This window comes from Sorex araneus, chromosome X (assembly GCF_027595985.1).
Source record: "Sorex araneus isolate mSorAra2 chromosome X, mSorAra2.pri, whole genome shotgun sequence".
Classification (NCBI taxonomy): domain Eukaryota; kingdom Metazoa; phylum Chordata; class Mammalia; order Eulipotyphla; family Soricidae; genus Sorex; species Sorex araneus.
Genome location: NC_073313.1, coordinates 235818654 through 235840419, shown reverse-complemented (window position 1 = coordinate 235840419; position 21766 = coordinate 235818654). Strand labels below are relative to the sequence as shown.

Here is a 21766-nt window from a genome sequence, read left to right as displayed (position 1 = left end):
AACTCAAGGAGCACACTTTGCATGCAGAAACCCATTTGATACCCCACATCACATGGGCTCCCAGGTAAGATTACATGGACTTCTATTAAATACCACAGCAGGATTAGCTCCCAGATCATCACTGGGTGTGACGTAGTTTCAGAAACAAAACCAACCAAAAAAAATTAAAATCACAATTTACATTATTAAATTGGAAACAATTTAACACACTTCTCAGAATGTAAGGAATATTCACTAACTGGGCTACTGAATAAATGATGCTTTAAAAGTGCTCTGGTTAAAAAAAAAAACCTATGTGAAAATAATTTTTCCACAAAATCATATTGTTGAAACTACTTCCTCAAGTAGAATGAATTTTATAATGGTGATTCATCAGATACCACTCCTGTGTGTGTAGGAAGGGACCAACATCCAGCGGTCCAATTTTTTTAGAAGAAAACATACACAATAGTTATTGATTTTTAAAGTTAAGTCAAAGCAGAAACTGATTGCTGGGAGACAGTTCAAGAGGTTGAAATGCACACTTTCCATGTGGGAGTCCTAGGTTGTGATTCCTGACACCTGCTTGGTACTCCACCAGTGCTAGGAGCAATACCCAAGCACCAAAACAGGAACCTCTCAGCACCACCAAATGTGGCCCAAGAAAACATAACAACAACAACAAATGCAAACCAGAAACTTACAGATTACCTAAGGTAGGGGGAAGGCAGACAAATTTAAAAGACATCAGAGTAGACCACAGAAATTGAATTGTACTCAGCATAAAGCAAAGGCAGAGTTTTAAAGTAATAACCAAATTATCAAAGAATAGGAGGGCAATATTTATATGGGATACTTACTAATATACCATATAAATGGGGTATGATGGGAGGGAAACTGGGAACATTGGTGGTGGGAAATGTACACTGATGGAGGGATAGGTGCTGGAACATTGTATGACTGAGACCCAATCATGAACAGCTTTATAATGGTCTGTCTCATGGTGACTCAATTAAAAAAAAATGGATAAGAGACAGTTAGAGCGATAGCGTAGTTGGTAGAGCGTTTGCCTTGCACGCGGCTGACCGGGGTTCCATTCCTCCACCCCACTCAGAGAGCCGAGCAGGCTATACGGAGAGTATCTCGCCCACACGGCAGAGCCTGGCAAGCTACCCGTGGCGTATTCGCTATGCCAAAAACAGTAACAAGTCTTACAATGGAGATGTTACTGGTGCCCGCCCGAGCAAATTGATGAGCAACAGGATGATAGTGACAGTGATACAGCTAAGAGACAAAGTACCTATGATCTATTATGACTTCGTGTAACCACTGTTTCTCTGTGTTATTTAATACTATTTTCTCTGAAATAATTCTTAGAGATGTCATACTTTGTATTTCTCAGAAGAGAAAATAATAGTGTTAAACAATATTAAACGGTGGTCTGATCCCGTTTGGAATTGGGATCGGACCACCATCTCCTTCACGCAAAATTCTACTTCAAAGAGTGGGAGAAGGGTCCGCAAAGTTTAAATTTAAGAAGAGAACTCCCAGAATGACCACCAACTGGGAGCTCTTTGGCACTACTGCAGCAACGTGGGAAGATGCCGTCATTGACAACATCGATGAGGAATACAATTAACTGGTTCAGCAACTCCATGACTGCACGAAAAATGCCCAGAGTGGGAAAGCCACAAACTGACATCTGTCTTCAGAAACTCTCAAGCTCATTTGCCAACGTGGTTTGGCACGAGCCTCAGGCAACCACAAGCTTATGACCAAGCTCGCAAAGCTGTGCAGAGAAGTGATAAAGGAAGATCTCAAAGAGAGAAGAGCAGCAGTGTTGGCCGATGCGGCAGAAGCTGGGAAAAGTATTCGCAATGCTCGTCTGTCCATCGACAACTACAAGACTAAGATGACTGACTGCCCTCTGACGTCCTGATAGACCTACTACATCTTCCAGAAGGGCAATGGAATAGATTATTAATGACTTCTACTTGGATCTCTTTGACAGCCACATCCACCTGCCCACATGGGTATGTCGTTCCCAACATCCTCCCTTCCAAAATCTGACATGCCATTTCGTCGGTAAAGATGCGTACAGCACCTGGTCCAGACAAGGTCAGACCCAAACACCTGAAGAATCTGCTGACAGTACTCGTCAATACACTGGCTCGGCTCTCCACATGATACCTGTCTATATGCAAGGTTCCATTCCAGTGGAAAACCAGCAGGACTGTTCTGTTGTACAAGAAGGGAGACATCCATGACATCGGCAACTATCGCCCAATCTGCAAGTTGTTCACTCAAACCATCCTGAACAGAATAGGCAGAACACTAGATGAAGGACAACCATCAAGCAAGCTGGGTTCTGCAAAAGCTTCAGCACCATCGACCATATCCAAACAGTGAACAAGCTCAATGAAGTTTCGCCAGAGTTCAGGATGCCACTCTGTCTAACGTTTATCTATTTAAAGAAGTCCTTTGATTCTGTTGAGACTGAAGCGGTCATCAAAGCCCTAGCCAAACAGGGCGTTCAAACTCAGTACATCAAGATCCTCCATGAGTTATATTACAGATTCACCACTACGATCTCACTATTCTATAAGGAAGTGATCATTGATGTAAAGAGAAGGGTTCGGCAGGGTGATACCATTTCACCGAAACACTTCAGTGCCACCCTCGAGAACGTCATGTGATGACTGGAATGGGAAGGAATGAGAGTGAAGACAGATGGTTGGCAACTACATCACCTCTGCTTCACTGATGACATCGTTCTAATAATACCAAACATTAGCCAAATGGCACAAATGCTGGCTGACTTTGACCACAAGTGTGAAGGGTTGGACTGCAGCTGAATCTCAGCAAAATGATGTTCATGAAAAACGAACTAGTCCCTGACGTTCCATTTCCTCTTAACGAAACTGTCAACTCCGAATGCAGCAGCTGTGTATCTGGGTCGAGAACTCAACATGAGGAATGACTTGGCGCCAGAACTGTGCAGGAGGAAGAGAGCCGTGTGGAATGCCTTCAAGAGCATCGAAGAAGTGGTTAAGAGGACGAAGAACCTCCAGCTCTGGGAACATCTTTGCGATTCCACCGTTCTTCCTGCACTAACATATGCCTCAGAGACCTGGGCCCTATGCAAACAGGATGAGAACGCTATTCGGATATCCCAAAGAGGAATCAAAAGAGCTATGCTTGGACTATCACGTTTCACTCAAGTGACAGAAGGAACTGGAGTTCCGACCTCCACTGACGATCAAGAATCACGTACGTTGTCTCGTTTGCCAAGGCATAAAAAATCAGAAGGGCTGGACATAAAATGCGATTCAGAGACGACTACTAGACTAGAGCTGTTACTGACTGGATTCCGTAGGATGTCAAAAGACTGCATAGCCACCCACCTACGAGATGGTCAGACCTCTTTGTCAAAACCCTGAACGAATGGTTTGAGGCTCTTCCTGTTCCTGGAGCGAGCAGATAGCATTGGGCTATACTAACACGCAACAGGGAAGAATAGAGACGTTACTAGAGCCCGCTCAAGCAAATCGAAGGTCAACACGTTAACAAGTGATACAAGTGATATATGTGAACAATTTTAAACAAAAATGTTTAATGTGTAATATGACTAATATTACACATTAATATTGATAATGAATAAACCACTAGTAAGTAACTACAGAAAACTTATTGAGAATTAGCACATTATATGCGATATAAGCAAAGTAAAGCATCCATGTGATGCTTTTGTAAAAGATAAATGACATAAACTCATAATGGGCATTTCTCTAATTAAAGTAAGAATCTATTTTGCATGTGCATACTGCTGACGATCAAACCCAACATGTACTTAGCCACTGAGCAACATTTCCAGTTCTATTATTTAACTTTTTAATAATGGTCTTTATGGAGATGAAGACATAGTACAGTGGGTAGGCACTTGCCTTGCATGTGGCTGACCTGGGTTCAATCCCTGGCATCCCATTTGGTCCCCCTAGCCCCACCAGGAGAAATCCCTGAGCAACAAAGTTAGGAGTAACCTCTGAGCACTACCAGGTTAAAAAAAAATAATGGCCCCCACCTTAAAAAAAAATGGCCTTTATGTATTAAAAATCCAAGTAGCAGTCTTAAGTCTATATTTGAAAATAGAACAAAAGAACTTTTTATTCATATAGAGAAACAGAAATTACCAAATATGTGCTTTCAGTTATAAACATCACTCATGATTACTAATTTGACCTCCACTGATTTTTCACACCTTCAAAAAATATTTTAATATGGTTATCCTTAATAAGCTGAAATGGAGCCAAAAATCCATGGTGCTTTTACCTCAGCTGGTTTGCCAACCCCGACTACAATCAATTTGCCGTCTTCTAATCCTACAAGAATATGGCTGTACTCTTTGGTTACACAAATACAGTGGATAGGCACTCGCATGAATAATGGATTGATGCTGAGAGTCAAGCTAGAAGAGAAAACACATATGATTACATAAACACACATGTATTAATTGAAGTTATAGCAAGAATAATTTCTTAATGCTAATTTAATGATAACCTAGTTTTTCAGAATAAGAACTTAAGATTCAGAAACTCTGACTCACACAAGAGTCCACATTTATAGCACTACTAAAGTACTCAATATGTCTTATCTTTATTCTCAACATGTTTTTCTTCTAACCATATAAATGAGTTATTTTCACCTTGGTGATTGGTGAGTAAAAACTAGATGAAAAGGGCAAAAATCAAGTGTGTGTGTGTGTGTGTGTGTGTGTGTGTGCGCGCGCATGTGTGTGTGTCTGTGTGAATGTGTAGAGGAGGTGAGAGTGTAAGACTGGTCTATTTGCTTTCTTCAAGTAGCAATATTAAAAAATACAATATAAAATATACAATAAAATAATAAATATTTAAATATATAATAATATATAAAATACACTAACCCATTACAAAAAGGTCTATGGCTAACATTCATTTATTTCTATGGAAGTCACTTCTAGCAGCTGTAGGCCCAGGGCCACTCTAGGTAATACTAGCCTAACAGAACAGGTCGAACAGTTTGGTGCTCTGACCCTTAAGAACTCAGGGACCACCAGACCTCACGTGATGGGGTTTAGCAGTCATGTAGTATCAGGGATAAAAATCAGGGCCTTGTGTATGACCACCATGTGCACACTCACTTGACATACTTGCCCCACCCACCATCCCAGATTTTATAGCTTTTATGGTTAACGAAGCAAGAATCCTACTATATAGATACTACATTCTAGATCAGTGTTTCCTAAAAATCAGCAATACTTAAAAGAAAAAGTTCTGAAAAATAAAAACAAAGGGACCAGAAAGATATTTCAGCTGGTAAGCAGCTTGCACTAGCACTGGTCACAATAGCCAGAATCTGGAAACAACTCGCGTGTCCGAGAACAGACAATTAGCTAAAGAAACTTTGGTACATCTACACAATGGAGTACTAAACAGACAACTAGCTAAAGAAACTTTGGTACATCTTCACAATGGAGTACTATACAGACAACTGGCTAAAGAAACTTTGGTACAGCTACACAATGGAGTACTATGCAGCTATTAGAAAGGATGAAGTCATGAAATTTGCTTATAAATGGATGGTCATGGAGAGAGTATCATGCTAAATGAGGTGATTCAGAAAGAGAGGGACAGACATAGAATGACTGCACTCATTTGTGGAATATAAAATATTGTAATATGAGACTAACATCCAAGGAGAGTATAGACAGGCCAGGAAGATTGCTCCATAGTTGAAAACCTGCCTTATCAGCTGGAGGAGAAGGCAGCTGGGATAGAGAAGGGATCACTAAGTCAATGATGGCTGAAGGGATCCCTTGGGATGGGAGATGTGTGCTGAAAGTAGATAAAGGACCATACATGATAACCTCTCAGTATCTGTAATGCAAACCATAATGCCCAGAAGTAGAGAGAGTAAGAGGGAAATTGTCTGCCATAGAGGCAGAAGGGGGGTGGTTGATAAGCGGGAGGGGGAGGATACTGGGGACATTGGTGGTGGAAAAGGTAGACTGGTGGAGGGATGGGTACTCGATCATTGTATGACTGAAACTCAAACATGAAAGCTTTCTAAGTGTTGCTCACAGTGATTCAATTAAAAAAAAAGGAAACTTGCTCTATTTAAAGGATCAAGACTCCTACAATATATATACAAATTCTAGGTCAGTGTTTCCCTAAGTAGAAAATACCTAACTTTATTTTTTCTTAAAAATATAGGGGTTGGAGAAATATTTCAGCAGGTAAGAAGCTTGCTTTGCATGTGGCTGACCTGGATTTGATCCCTGGTACCATATATGGCTCCCATCACTGATGGACATGAGGTGAATATAGGACCAGAAGTTAAGCCCTGAGCACAGCCAGTTGTGGCTCCCAAACCAAAATAATAAATGAATAAAATAAAATGTCTCATTGATTTTTCTAATTTTGAAATCTCCTAATATGAGCCTGTACTTAATTTTATAAAATAAAATATTAAAATGATATAATTGAAATGAAGTCTATGCTATAAGAAGGACCAAAAATTGAAAAGAGATATCCATACAGAAGTAAATTTGATATGAATGTAGCAAGAGAGAACACCCTGGATCAGGAAATAATTTATTGAAGAAGGTTTTGGGGACATGCTGGAGAGACAGTACAGGCTTTAAGGAACACTTGCCTTGCACATGCACGTGCTGATCAATCACCAGTACCACATATGTTCCTCTAAGTACTAACAGGAGGGACCCAGGAGAACAGAGCAAGGAGTAAACCCTGAGTACCATAGGGTGTGGCCCAAAAAGACCCCAAAATCGAGAGGCCAAGATCATTTTAGAACATAAACTACAATACATTTTTAAAAGAGGAAAGAGCCAGAAGTAGCTCAAAGGACTATCTATTCAAATGCATGAGGCCCAGATTTGATCCCCTATACCACAGTCCCCAAGCACAAAGCTGGGAATAACCCCCAACACCTGGGTGTGCCCCCTAAAAAGAGAGGAGGGAAATGAATGTGGGGGGAAGAGAGAGAATATGGGGTTAAAGTGATTGCCTTGCAAACAGTTAAATACAGATCTCCAGCACCAGCTCTCCTGAGTAATGCCAGAGGTGATCCCTGAGCAAAGAGCTGGGAGTAGCCCCTGAACACTGTCAAGTATAGCCCAAACACCTCTCGAGCCTGGAATAAAAATGGAGGGGGTATGTGGATTAAGTGATCAAGCACATGTTTAGCATATGAGGACCCAGGTTAAATCCTGGATTTCAATCACTGCAAGACAAGGTATACAGCAACAACAATAACAACAAATTTCGGAGAAGGAAAATAAATAAAGTCTTTGGAATATAGAGAAACTGTAGTGTTTGTATATGTCAATTTATATATTTATGATTATAAACTAGTAATTATAAAAAATACTAAACTGAAATTAGTAGTAGTAATTATAGTAGTAATTATAAAAAATACTAATCCACTATTCAAACAACCTTTCCCTTTACTGGATTAAATAAAAGATCCCCTCCTCCCAAATGAAAAAAAAAGAATGAAAAAGGGCCAGATAGTACAGCAGGTAAGGCTTTTGCACATAACCAACCCCTATTCAATCCCTGGCACAAAATATACACCACTAGAAGGATCATCAAAAATTACTCTGAAAATCTTTATGTCCTGAAACAAGAGAACCTGAAAGAAGTAGAAAAATTATTGGACTCTTCAAAAATAGAACTATCACTAGTGAAGAAGTCAAAATGGTTATCAAAAGTCTCCCCAAAAACAAAATCTCAAGTCCAGATGGATATACTAGTGAGTTCTTTCAAACCTCTAAAGAAGAGCTACTGCCAATCTTTGTCAGGTTCTTACAGGAAATTGAAGAAACAGAAACACCCCAAGCAATATCTATGAAGCAAACATTACCTTGATACCCAACAGAGAGACAGGAATTACAAAAAATAATTACAGACATAGGTACAGAACATAGATACAAAGATCCTCAACAAAACACTAGCAAACAGAATCCAATAACTAATCAAAAAGATCTTACACCATGCCCAAGTAGGATTTATCCTGGGGACATAAGATGGTTTAACATACACAAGTCAATCAATGTCTGAACATGAAAGAACAAGTCATTATAACCATATCAGTAGACGCTGAGAAAGCATTTAAAAAGATTCATGATTAAAAAACAAAAAAAATAAATAAACCTACTCTGAACAAAATAGGAATTTAAGGATCTTTCCTCAACAATCAAAGTTATTTATCCCAAGTCCACAGCAAATATATATACTCAATAGGGGGAAAACATAAAGCCTTCTAGGATCAAGCAAAAAAATTTTCTCACTCTCACAATATCCATTTAATATAGTACTTGAAATACCTGCCACAGCAATTATGTAAGAAAAATATATTGAGGGCATCCAGATAGAAAAGGAAGAAGTTAAGCTTTCAATATTGCAAATGATACATATTTAGAAAAGCCAAAAGGCTACAAGAAAGCTTCTAGAAACGATAGATTTTTAAAGTGTCGGGCTACAAAATTAGCATGCAAAAGTCCATGGCTTTTCTATATGTAAACAATAAAATAGAAGAGAGAGAAAATTAAAAAGTGATTCCATTTACAAGAGTGCCTCAGAAAATCAGGTATGTAGAAATGAGCCTAACAAAAGAGGTCAAAGACCTATAGAAGAGGAATTACAAAACACTATTTACATAAATGAAAAGAACATGAGGAAATGGAAACACATCCCCTGCTCATCGATTGGGACACACAACAATGTCCAAATGGCAACACTCCCCAAAACATTATACAGATTTAATGCCGTCGCTCTAAGAATATTCATGACATTTGTCAAAGAAACATATTAAATATTCCTGAAATTTATATAGGAAATATCCCACCTCACTTCTCAAATAGTCAAAGTAATGGCTTGAAGAAAACAAGATGGGAGACATCACTTTCCCAACAAGATGGGAGACGTCACTTTCCCAGTATTTAAAACAATGTGGTACTGTAATAAAGATGGATCTTCAGATCAATGGAACAAAACTGAAAAGTCAAAGACAGATCCTTTGGTCAGTTGTTCTTCAACACAAGAGCAAAAATATGAGATGGAGCAAGCAAGGAAAGCTTTTTGAGTAGGAGGTGTTGGGAAAACTGGTGAGCCACATGCAAAAAATAAAAATATAAAATAAAGAGTAAATCTCAGTCCTCTTTCTAATGCCATTCACAAAAGTCAAATCAAAAATAAAATGGATTAAAAACCTCAATATCAAACCTCAATATCAATATGAATCCATAAGATACATAGAGGAAAAGATATCAACTCTCTGTGACACTGAATCTAGAACCATCTTTAAGAATGAAATACCACTGGCCAAGCAAGTGGACACAAAGATACACAAATGGAACAACATTAAAAAAAAAAGAAGCTCCTGTACCTAAAAGAAAACAATGACCAGAAAACAAAAACAACTCACAAATTGCAGCACGATTCACAATAGCCAAAATCTGTAAACAACCAAGTGCTGGAGGATAGATAAATGGATAAAGAAGCTATGGTACATAAACACAGTAGAATACTATTTAGCTGAAAGAAAAGATGAAATAACGGAATATGCTGATACATAGATGGATCTGGCGTATCAGATGAGTGAAATAACATATGAATGAGAAGGGAGAGGGACAGATACAGAACAAACTCACTCATATGTGGGATATAAAGATATATATAGGGAAATAACTAAAGCACAAGACAACAGAAACAAAGAGCAGAAGAAAAGGCCCTCAGTAGGAAGTTTGTCACTGGGGGAGAAGTGGGGCGGTAGGTCAGGGAAGGACCACAATGACAATGATAGAGGGAACTGTCCACTCTGGATGAGGACTGCGTGTTGAAAGAGGTAAAGTGATATGCATGGTAGCCTATCAGTAACAGCATCATAAACCACAGTGCCTAAGAGGGGAAAAAAAACAAATAAGTGTCTGTCCGAGAGGCAAGCTGTGTGGTTAGAAGGAAACTGAAGACGTCATTGGTGGAATAAAGTGGACAAAGGTGAAAGGATTGGTGTTGGAACACTATACATCTGAAATTCAATTGCAAATAAATTTGTAATTTTGTGATTCATGGTGATTCAATAATAAAAAAATAAGTCATGTATGCACCTTCTTTTTTCTGTTTTTTGCTTTTTGGGTCACACCTGACAATGCACAAAAGTTACTCCTGGCTCATGTTCCTACGAATTACTCCTGGTGGTGCTCAGGGGACCAATATGGGATGCTGGGAATCAAACCCGGATCAGCCGCATGTAAGGCAAATGCCCTACCCGCTATACTGTTGCTCCAGCCCCATGTATGCACTTTTTATTCATCAAAAAATGCTGTGACTACTCTGATTTTTTTTTAAAGTTCTAAAAATATTCACAAAAAATAACCCAAAAGATTTTAAGTTTATTATCTAACTTTCATTCGCAGTGCTTCACTTTCCTTTAGTATAATTTTGGTAATAATTCTCATTTACCTGTAGAGATCTCTGATGGATAGGAACCCTTGTAAGCTGCCCAGGACAATGTGTTCTCCAATTATGCATAAGTCTGATATTTGTTCTGTCAGGACTTGAGACCCTAGATATTTTCCATTTATTGAAAACAGATGTAATGCATTCTTATCCTGTAAAGTTTAAATGAAGACATTATAATGAACACAAATTAAAACTGAGTTATAATAATGTGAATTAAAACCATGAAGACAGAATGAGTACGGGGCTTAAAATTTTAGACTAAATATCAAATACATTCAAAGAGAAGATGTGTCAACAACATTATGAGTATGACTCAAAATCAGATTACTCAGTAAATAAGTGCAAAGAATTCTCACACATCCAAAATAACTAAAATCTCATCCAGTTCAAAACAACTCCGCATTCTTAAAATACATACAACATTTTCTTCATTTTTTACCAGAAAGGAAAATAAACACGAAAAATGTTTAGTTGTTTACTTATACTAGGTTTTGTACCAAATCATTTAAATGTATTATAATTTCCACTTCAGTTTAATAAAGCCTCCCAAACAGAAATTATTTTGAAACAGTGTGTTATATAGGTCAACAAAAATCTTTTAAGATACAAAAGTGAGCCCCAAATGGTGGCATGGGTCCATCTACTAGTAAAGGATAATAATGAAAGGATGTTTTATTCCCAAGTCTTGGCAACAAAATAGAAATGAAGGAAGAAAGAAAGGAAGGGAGGAACGTAAGGAGGGAGAACCAATCCTTTTAAATATGATAAATATAGTGTTCTTAGAGTGGAGAGCTAGAACAGGGCAGTGCTTGTCAAGCATGAAACAAATCCCAGTTGAGCAGCTCTGAAAACAACCTTTGAACAAAAAGCCAGGAGTAAGAGAGTAAGAGAGAGCATGAGAGAGCACATGAGAGCAGAAAAGCACCTGCCATAGAGGCAGGCTGGGGGGATGGATTGGTCGGAGGAAAACTAGGAAATGTACCTAGAATCTTGACCTAAACCCAATCATGAACAATTTTGTAACTGTGTATCTCACCGTGATTTAATTAAAAATAAAAAAAAAAGACAAGGAGTAGCCTCTGAACACAACTGGTATGACCCAACCTCTACCTACTAAAAAATAAATATGGTGTTCTTTGCTTCTTAAAAATGCTTCAATTGGGGCCACAAAGATAATCCAGTTGGGTAAGGGACTTGCCTTGCATGCAGCCGACCTGGATTTCATTCCCATATTGTCCCGAGACCATCAGGAATGATTCCTATGTGCAGAGCCAGGAGTAACCCCTGAGCACTGATGGCTATACCGACCTCCCCCTCTTTCTTCCCCCCCCCCAAAAGAAAGACTAATATGTGGGAAGGAAACAAGAAGGTTATAATCTATGTCCACTTCATGAAAATGGTATATGTATACCTTGAGTGTATTCTTTTCTTCAATGCTTGAGTAGATGACAATATGTCCTTCTAAAGATATAGCCAAATTTGGAATGGTTAGGAGGAGAGAACTCTCACAAGGTGGTCGTAAAGTCCTCATATATTGACCTTTTTGAATGCTGTGTATTATCACAGTGCCATCCTACAGATAAAAATATATTAAAAAGCAAATAGAACAAAGGAAAAAAAAACAAAGAGAAAATAAAGTAAGTCAAATAAAGAAATGTGGGAAAGGAACTGAAAATTATCATCCTACCAACAACACATGTAGTTTAGGAACAAATCCAACCTTGAAATCTCATATAGTATTTTAGTTTGTAAAATGTCATCTTGCTCATATGGTTCTCCAAGCCCACCAAGAATGACCCCTAAGCACAGAGCCAGGAATGGCCCCTAAATGCCCTCTTACTTAAATAAAACCAATAGAAATAACAAAACAGAATCCAGCCTAAGTTTTCTTCCTTTTGTTTTGATCTACTTTTAAAAAGTTCTACACCATGAAATACAACTTTTTAATACTTTTACCAAGTCCCTTGGAAAAAATACTGCTTCTAAATATACAGAAAAAAAATTATTACTTAAGTGCAGTCTTACCCGTGATCCTGACACTGCCATGTCTAGCTCAGTGCTGATGCCAACACTCAGTACTTCATCAGTATGTCCATAGAGAATCTGAAAGGGCTTAGATGCTAAGCCCACAGGAACACCTCCCTAATATTGAAACAGAAAAGCAAAGAGTCTTGTAAGTCCTTTATTTTTGCATCACTGTCATCCCATTGTTCATCGATTTGCTTGAGCAGGTGCCAGTAACATCTCCATTCATCCCTGTAGTGTGCTAGTGTAGCCCGATGGTGTACTGGGGGCGCTTTCAGGTCAGGGGAATTGTTACTGTTTTTGGCATATCGAGTATGCCACGGGTAGCATGCCAGGCTCTGCCGTGAGGACCAAAAAAAAAAAAAATTCTACGGCATTTAATTGTCCAAGTACTTAGCATCACAACTAGTTATTATAAAGTCTATTCTTAATAGATTTATTCTTGTGTTTCTCCTTGGATTCTCTATTCTAGAGTGAAAAACCTGAATAGATTAAAAGTTGCTAACTTTGCCATAACACACAAAAGGAGAGAGAGGGTAAAAGAGAATGTGCACCACAGAGGCAGAGGGAGATGGGGGTTGACGGGAGGGATACTGGGAACACTGGTGGTGGAGAATGGGCTCTGGTGGAGGGATGGATACTCGATCACTGGAATGTAATCACGAAAGTTTGTAAGTCTGTGACTGTACCTTATGGTGACTTATTAAGAATAAAAGCAAACACATAAATAAATAATAAATAAATAAAATAAAAGTTGCTAGCTTTGAATTAATTTAAGAGATACATCATTGCCCTTTTAATCTACAGACTTATTTATTTATTCCAAGGACACTTTTGTATTAGAAGGGACATGGGGAGAGGGAACAAGGAAAACATTTGTATTACGTCTCTCAATACTTTCACTTTTCTATTTATTAGTTACTATAAATTTAGCTCTGTTCTGACTCTTTTTTATTATTTTAATGATGGAAAAAAAAAAGTGTAGCTGAACTCAGTTTCGGTGATCCCAATTTTGTTGGCAACATTAAAGGAGCTAGTCAAACAACCCTTCTTTCTGTCAGTTCTGATCAAGGTATTGATGCTGACTGCATCAAATTCACAGAACTTCTCAAAACAATCTAAACTACAGAATTTAAATATGTGATTACCTGTTGCATTATTTGCCATATCATACATGTAGTGTCTCTGGATCCAGATATCAAATGTAAACCACAGTAATCTATAGCTAAACAAGTAACAATATCTGTAAAAAGAAATTCAAATAAAATAATTTTGTTTTACTGGAAAGGAACTTTAAAAGCTATTCTAGTTTATAGTCAAAATAATACTAAACACATTTGTTGTAGAAAGAAATTCATAGTGATGTCTCCCCCGGCCCTCAAAGACATTTTATAAGCATCAGGGAAGAGTGATACAGAAACAATGATTTTTTCACCTAGGAGAACTTTCTTTGATCACTTTTGTTTTTATTTTTGCTTTTCAGGTCACACCTAGCATCGCTCAGGGGTTACTCCTGGCTCTGCACTTAGGAATACTCCTGGCTGTGCTCGGAGGACCGTAGGGAGCCAGAGAATAAACTCGGTTTTGCTGCATGCAGGCCAGCCATCACCTTATCCTCTGTATTATCTCTCCAGTCCTGCTAAATGTTTTACTTTTATATTAAAGACACTACGAACCACGTTAAATTATACTTAATTATCTGATCTCTTTTAGGTTTTACTATTAACAAATAAGGCAACTCATGTTACTTAACTATGACAGAGCACAGAGTTACTGAGTTACTACCATTTTGTCTTAAAATTCTTATTTCTGGGACTGGAGCGATAGCACAGCAGGTAGGGCGTATGCCTTGCACGCGGCTGACCCGGGTTTGATTCCCAGCATCCCATATGGTCCCCTGAGTGCCGCCAGGGATGGTTTCTGAGTGCAGAGCCAGGAGTAGCCCCTGTGCATTGCCAGGTGTGACCCAAAAAAATTCTTATTTCCACCAGGCAATTTGGAGGTGGGGTTCTGAGGGGCTAGGGTCACATGGCTGTGTGCTCAGAGGTCACTTGTGGTAATACTTTGGAAAAAACACGGTGCTGAGGATCAAACCTTGGCCTCCAACATATAAACCATGCATTCAGCACATTGAGTAATCTTTCTAACCCCCAGATAATTAAAAAAAAAAAGTTTTCATAGGGTCAGAGCAAAAGTAGAGTGTAGGGCACTTGCTTTGCATGCATCTGGCCCAAGTTCAATCCCTGATACCATATTATGGTCCCCAAAACCCCACCAGGAGTGATCCCTGAGTACAGAACCAAGAGTAAGCCTTAAGGACCATTGGGTGCGGCCCAAAATCAAAATAAAGGTACTTAGTCTAATATCTTTCAGACATTATTAAGCTATATTAAATTTATATGATGCTTTAGCATACCCAAAATACACTAGATATTCTTTTGCTTGTTTTTTGGGCCACACCAGGCAGTGCAAAGGGCTTACTCGTGGCTCTGGTCGGGAATTGCTCTTAATAGCTCAGGGTACCAGAAGTGGTGCAGAGACTGAACCTAGGTCAGGCCTGTGCAAGGCAAGTGGCTTACTATTACTCCACATTAGATTTTTGCGGGTAGGGAGTTAGTTTTCTATTTGCTTCTGGACCACACCTGGAGATGCTCAGGGGTATTTGACTCTGCACTCAGGAATTACTCCTGGTGGTACCTAGAGGATCACAGAGAAAGCTGGGGATTGAGTCCGGGTTGGCTGCATAAAAGGCAAGCACCCTACTCACTGTGTCTTTTCTAGCCCCACACTAGATATTCTTAGAAAAAGTTTATAAAAGTTCCTAAAACTACTCTATAAAAAATTTCAATCACAAATTTAACATTTTTATAAATAAAATGTACTAAATAATTAGAAAATATAAAGAATTTTTTTCTCTTTTTGAAAGAGAAGTACTTACCCATATGTCTGATATTATATGAAATAATTTTGCCTTTTGTAAGTGACATCACTTGAATGCTATTATCCCAGTGTCCAGCACTGAAAAGCAACTTTGCATCATGTGATACTATAAATAGTTTAGAAGTGATTTCCAATCCCGGAGCAAAAGGATGATTCATACTACGCTGTGTTCTGCAAACACAATAAATTATTAGCTTTTTATTAAAAACATCACTTAAACCAATAACTTTAATCTCTCTAAAAATGAAATAAAAATTAAGCCTATTCAACTTCTCAATTTGAAATATCTACTAATAATGTTAAAAGCTTTCCAAAAATATATTAATGTTACATTAAAAACATTTTTAAGCTAAATAAAACTAAACTCATAGACTCAAGGGCTATGAATAGTGAAATCAGTATTGGTTAAGGTGTGCAAATACTTAAACCTAGCTTTCAAAACACATTTAGTTAGGCAGTCAATTGTGTAAATAGTTTCAAAGCTTAAAGACAAGACAAAATATACCAACAGAAAATGAGAAAGAAAGTGAAATCAGGGGTCTTCTTTATAGGCAGCTAGAAGTATATCTATTAATACTCATTAAGATTATTATCTATCTCTCTTATTTATTTACTTGGTTTTGAGGGCACACACAGTGGTGCTCCAGTCTTACTCCTGGTCCTGTGCTCAGGGATCAATATGGGGTGCCAGGGATCAAATTTGGCTCAGCTATGTGCAAGGCATATAGCTATCCTACCCACTCTATCTCTCCAGTCTCCCTCCCTTCGCCAACTTCTGATTTTGGGGCCACCCCAATGTTCAAGGGTCATTCCTGGCTCTGCACTTAGGAATTGCTCCTGGCGATGCTCGAGAGACCATGGGAGACGGGGTAGGAACTGAACCCATCAGCTGAAGCTGAATGCAAACCACTCTACTGTACTATTTCTCCAGCCCCCCTTATCTCTTTTTTAATAGACACTCAGAGACTGAGGGCAGAGGTGCAAATTGCAAACGAGATTGGGACTGAACTCAGGGTCCAATGCATACTAGGCATGTGCATGTGAGCTATGTACCTGGCCCAAGATAACTTTCTATCTCAAAGAGAGCAAGCATTATTAGTTTTATCTGCTTCCCATTAAAATACCTGTTGGCTTTGACAACTTAAATTCTGCAAAAATACACAAAGAAACAATTACAGCATTTGTGTGAAAAATAAGAATACAACTCTAGAACTTCATAAATATTATTCAATATTAATTTCTTGAAGGTATACTTTGAGCAAAAGCACAATAGTACTATGTAGTATAAGAAGGAAAAGAGATATTGTCCTCCTCATAAACACTATTATTTCTCCTCTATAGATGAAAAACAGAGGAAAGGTTTACTTATATGAGAACACAGAAGTTTTTAAAACTACCAGAGATTTTTGAAAAAAAAAAAATTTAAGTAAATAGTAAATTCTTTCATAATAGGGTTAGGCAGAGTTTGAGACATACCTAGTGGTACTTGGAGGCTATTCCTGGCTCTGTGCTCAGAAGTAACCGCTGGTAGTGCATGGACGATGATATGAGGTGCTAGGGGTTGGCTGCAAGGCCTTACCTCCTGTAACATCTCTCCAGTTCTAATAAAAAGTCTGACTACATAAAACATAAGATCTTTTTAAAAATATTTTACAATAAGACTGTACTTTTTCCTGGTTCTGTGCTTAGGATCACTCCTGGTGGGTCTTGGATAATCTTATGTGATGCTGGGGTTGAACCTGGGTTGGCCATTTGCAAGGCAAGTGCTCTATCCACTGTACCCACTCAGACCCCAAACTGTTTTGTCTATATGCCAATAAATATCAATTCAGGGAACAGGAAAGAAAGAAGAAAGGAAGAAGAGAATAAAGAAAGGAGAGAAGAAAGAAAATCTAGGTATCCACAATATATCCTCAAAAAGAAAGCAATAAACGAATCTAGTTGTTTTTCTTGGCTATCAGGTACCAAATTTAGCTACTTGGCTTTATTTAAGTGTTCATTTACTTACTTTGGATTTGTCACAGTTTGATCCTTCAAGAATGTAAAATAATTAGAAATATTTCTATCATAAGGCAACCACCCATGGGTTCCAATAATGTAATTAGTGTTTACTGTTACCTAAAAAAAGGGGGGGGAAGAAGAAAAAAGATAAAAATTAAACAAAAGATTAAGTAAAGCCTAGAACAACCAAATGCACCCATGATGATGGACCAAGTATCAGTGATCATTTAAGCAATAATGTGAGATTCTGTACTTAAAATATAAAATTTATAACAATATCTTAAAATACTAGAAGTATAAAAAAATCCTTTATCTTGGGGCCGGAGCGATAGCACAGCGGGTAGGGCGTTTGCCTTGCACGCGGCCCACCCGGGTTCGATCCCCGGCATCCCATATGGTCCCCCAAGCACCGCCAGGAGTAATTCCTGAGTGCAAAGCCAGGAGTAACCCCTGAGCATCGCTGGGTGTGACCCAAAAAAGCAAAAAAAAATAAAATAAAAAAATAAAAAATAATAAAATAAAATTCTGCTTCCCCTAAAAAAAAAAAAAAATCCTTTATCTTACTGAATGGTTGTCTAGTCTATCTCTTTTTTAAATTAAAATTATTTTCCTCAGGGCCAGGGGTGTGATTCTGTGGAAGATTTCCTGCCTTGCAAGTGTGAGGCTTTGGGTTCGAACTCCACCCCCTAACATGACACTTTTTCTTCTTAATTTATCAACATTTGTTAGTTTTATTTGCTGGCAGTTAGATGTACCTACGATAAGGTCTTTAAAAAATTGTGTGTGTCATTTAAAACATAAACCAGAAGCAGAACTTAAGATAACTTGCGAAGGAGGGGTTCCCTTTCTCCCTCTGTGGAGAAAGGAGCCTGGGTCACATCCAGCAATGCTGGGGGGAGGGCCTCTCCAGGCTCTGTGCTCTGCGGTGACTCCTAGTGGTGTGCGGTGTTATGCCAAGGAATCTAACCAGGGTGCAAGGCCAGTGCCTCACCTCCTATATTATCTCTGGTAAAAGGGACCCCCCCCCTTTTTTTGGTTGTATTATTTCTCTGGTAAAAAGCGAACCTTCTTCTTTTGGTTGAGTTTTGGGTCACATCTGGTAGTGATCAGGGCTTACCCCTGGCTCTGCGCACAGAGAGCACTCCTGATAGGGCTTGGGGAATAGAACCTGGGTCAGCTGCATACTATCTTTCTAGCTCTGGTTCCCCCCCCCTTTTTTTTTTGCTTTTTTGGGTCATACCCGGTGATACACAGGGCTTACTCCTGGCTTTGCACTCAGGAATAGCTGAGGGGACCATATGGGATGCTGGGAATCAAACCTGGGTAGGCCTCATGATGCATAATTTTTTAATTGTGAGGCATAGGCCTTATAATTAAAAATTAAAAACCATAAAAATTCCACTATTCAAAAAGTACTATTATCATTTTTCTGATTTATTTCTAAAGTTTTTTTTTCCTAAGCAACTACACATAATTGCATAATTAGAAAATTATATCTGGGCTGGGATGACAGTACAGTGGGTAGGATTCTTGCTTGCATGCAGCTGACCCAGGTTTGATCTCTGGCATCTCACACGGACCCCTCAGCCTGCCAGGAGTGATCCCTGAGCATTGAGTCAGGAGTAAGCCCTGAACGCTGTTGGATATAGCCTCAAAAAATAAAAATAGCAACAACAAAAAGAAAGTAAGAAAAATAAATCTAATTCTAATTTATGGTGACTTTTAATATATAAGAATTTATATCCAACACCATTACACAAAATGCTTATATATTATTCCACATAAATTTTTAAAATTCCAGTTAACTACTTAAAAGCTGTGCAAATAGAAAATATACATTTTAATACTTGGATTAGTTCTATACAAATTTTCTGTTATTTTTATATGTGGCTTTAAAAATTATGTTTCTATTTGTGACATACTGTCATGAATACAGACAGATGTTGCAATGTGGAAAAGATGTGCTACTTACCAGTAACTCAGGACTGCCCTGAGACATAAATGAACGAGACTGATTTTTGGGAATAATGGCCTTTATTAGCGGAATACCATCACTAATCCCCTATAAAACAAAAGACAAGTTTAGTATCTAGTACTCTCACCTTAATAAAGAAAACAAGAAAATAAAATTTTATTTTTGTTTGTGTTAGTTTTGGGTTCACACCCAGTGGAGCTCAGGACTAATGACTAACTTCTGGCTCTGTGCTCAGGGATCACTCCTGGTGGGGCCGGGGAGACCAAACTTGGGGACAGAACTTGGGTCAGCCGCATGCAAAGCAAGAGCCCTACCTGCTGTACTATCGCTTTGGCTTTGAAAATTCTATTTTTCAAACAAGGATGAACTCTGACATAATAATTAATTTTTTAAAATTAATTCTCTTATGTTAATACTTTATTTAAAAAGGGAGAAAGGAGGGGCCAGAGCAACAGTACAGCAGGCAGGGCACTTGCCTTGCACTTCGCCAATCCAGGTTAGATCCCCACACCCCATATGGTACCTGGAGCCTGCCAGAAATGATCCCTGAGCACAGCACTAGGAGTAAGCCCTAAATACCACCAGTTATTGCCAAACAACAATAACAACCACCCTCAAAACAAAAGGAAAAAGGGAAAGGGCTAAGTGAAATGGGCAGACAGGTCATTTTGATGAAACACTAAAACATTGGTGGTGGGTGCAATGGGACTTAAACACATATAGGTAAAGCTGTGCTTCCAACTTTATAGTACTGAAAACTAACAAAATATTTTTTAAGGGGTTATTTATTTTATGTTACTACGTATCAACCACTCCCACTCCCACTCCCGCTCCCTCTCCCTCTTTCCTTGCCAGGAAGTGTGAAGCAGAAGAAAATCAAGAGAAATACAGATCAACCATTCAAGGAACAAAAAAATCTTTTTAAATTGTCTAAAAATTCAAAAGCTGAAGTTATACTATTATTTATTAACAATATTAAGTACTACAAACTCATCCCCAGCAATAGCAGGAACAGTGAAGGATATGGAATTCAAGGAAAAAACTCTATGACATGGACACGTATGATATTACCAAGTATAGTATTACCTCAATGAAAAATGACTTGAGTTCAAGGAGGTGTTGAAATAAGTTTACGGTTGAAGTGTCTGTTTTGGTTTGCTTCTGCATTGCTTCCTCTGCTGATAACCTAGGAGGGTGAGGTTCCTTCAAAATAATTTAAATACAAGGAATAATTTAATAATCACATCAAAACATCTCTATGTATTCCTTCACACACAGTGAACTCTAGCTGTAATAGATTATGTATATACTGTGCACTGCTAACAACTCCAGTCATGGCTCAGTCTCTCAACTGTTTCTTTCTAGCCTCTTCATTTCTATGGAGTTCCAATTTCTACTTCTAAATTCTCATTAAAGATACCTCTCTGGAATTCCAAAGGAAAAATTAATTGTTCTTTATTATTTTACTCAGCACATTTTTCACTATTTTATCTATTCCTGTTTCTATGTTAGATTAAGGATAGCTACTTTTGGTCTGTTTTCCCCAACAAAGAAATCTGTATCTTATAAGTCAGAATCAAAACATGATCAATTTGTACTTTTAACACTTAAAACTATATCTTAAATGTGGTAGATATTTAGCAAATATCTAGCAAAAATTTGGTTTTTATATGTTATTATATTATACATTATTAAGATGTATAATATGGGTGAATCTTTAATACTTCAGCACTGTAGCACTGTTGTCCTGTTGCTCATCGATTTGCTCGAGTGGGCACCAGTAACATCTCCATTGTGGGACTTGTCGTTATTGTTTTTGGCATACCGAATACGCCACAGGTAGCTTGCCAGGCTCTGCCGTGCGGGTGGGATATTCTCGGTAGCTTGTCGGGCTCTCCAAGAGGGGCAGAGGAATCGAACCCGGGTCAGCTGCATGCAAGGCAAAACACCCTAACCGCTGTGCTCTCACTCCAGGAGATTAAACTATCAATAATACCAAAATCAAGTTTAGTTTATAAACTGTAGCTATTCCTGCATCTCTTTTCAAAGAAACTAATTACTTACCTTGAATATCAAAGATAATAAAGAAAATGATAAATCAAACGTAACATACCAAAAGACACATTACAAATGTAGAAAATTATGCAAAAAATATTCATTTCTCTCCATTATAAAATATTAGACTATATGAAAGAGATAATAATCTATCTTTAGATAAGTTAATACTACATAATAGACAACTTACCCCTGATAGTATGATTAAATTTAGCTCTCAATTACCAGTGAGTTTTTACACTGTATTTTAAATCATCCTTTAAAAAAGGAT

At 38.2% G+C, this 21766-nt stretch overlaps 1 protein-coding gene across 1 annotated transcript in view; it reads right to left on the bottom strand.

Moving 5' to 3' along the window:
• Positions 1 to 21766, bottom strand: part of NBEAL1 (neurobeachin like 1) — a 163039-nt gene that overhangs the window by 6964 nt on the left and 134309 nt on the right. Inside the window, exons 47-55 of the mRNA XM_055122038.1 lie at positions 20527 to 20643; positions 19438 to 19527; positions 17473 to 17582; positions 15463 to 15635; positions 13673 to 13767; positions 12525 to 12641; positions 11911 to 12072; positions 10500 to 10648; positions 4309 to 4444 (exon numbers count right to left, since the gene is read on the bottom strand). Of these exons, the coding sequence (XP_054978013.1) occupies positions 4309 to 4444; positions 10500 to 10648; positions 11911 to 12072; positions 12525 to 12641; positions 13673 to 13767; positions 15463 to 15635; positions 17473 to 17582; positions 19438 to 19527; positions 20527 to 20643 (1149 nt within the window). The remainder of the gene's footprint in view (positions 1 to 4308; positions 4445 to 10499; positions 10649 to 11910; positions 12073 to 12524; positions 12642 to 13672; positions 13768 to 15462; positions 15636 to 17472; positions 17583 to 19437; positions 19528 to 20526; positions 20644 to 21766) is intronic.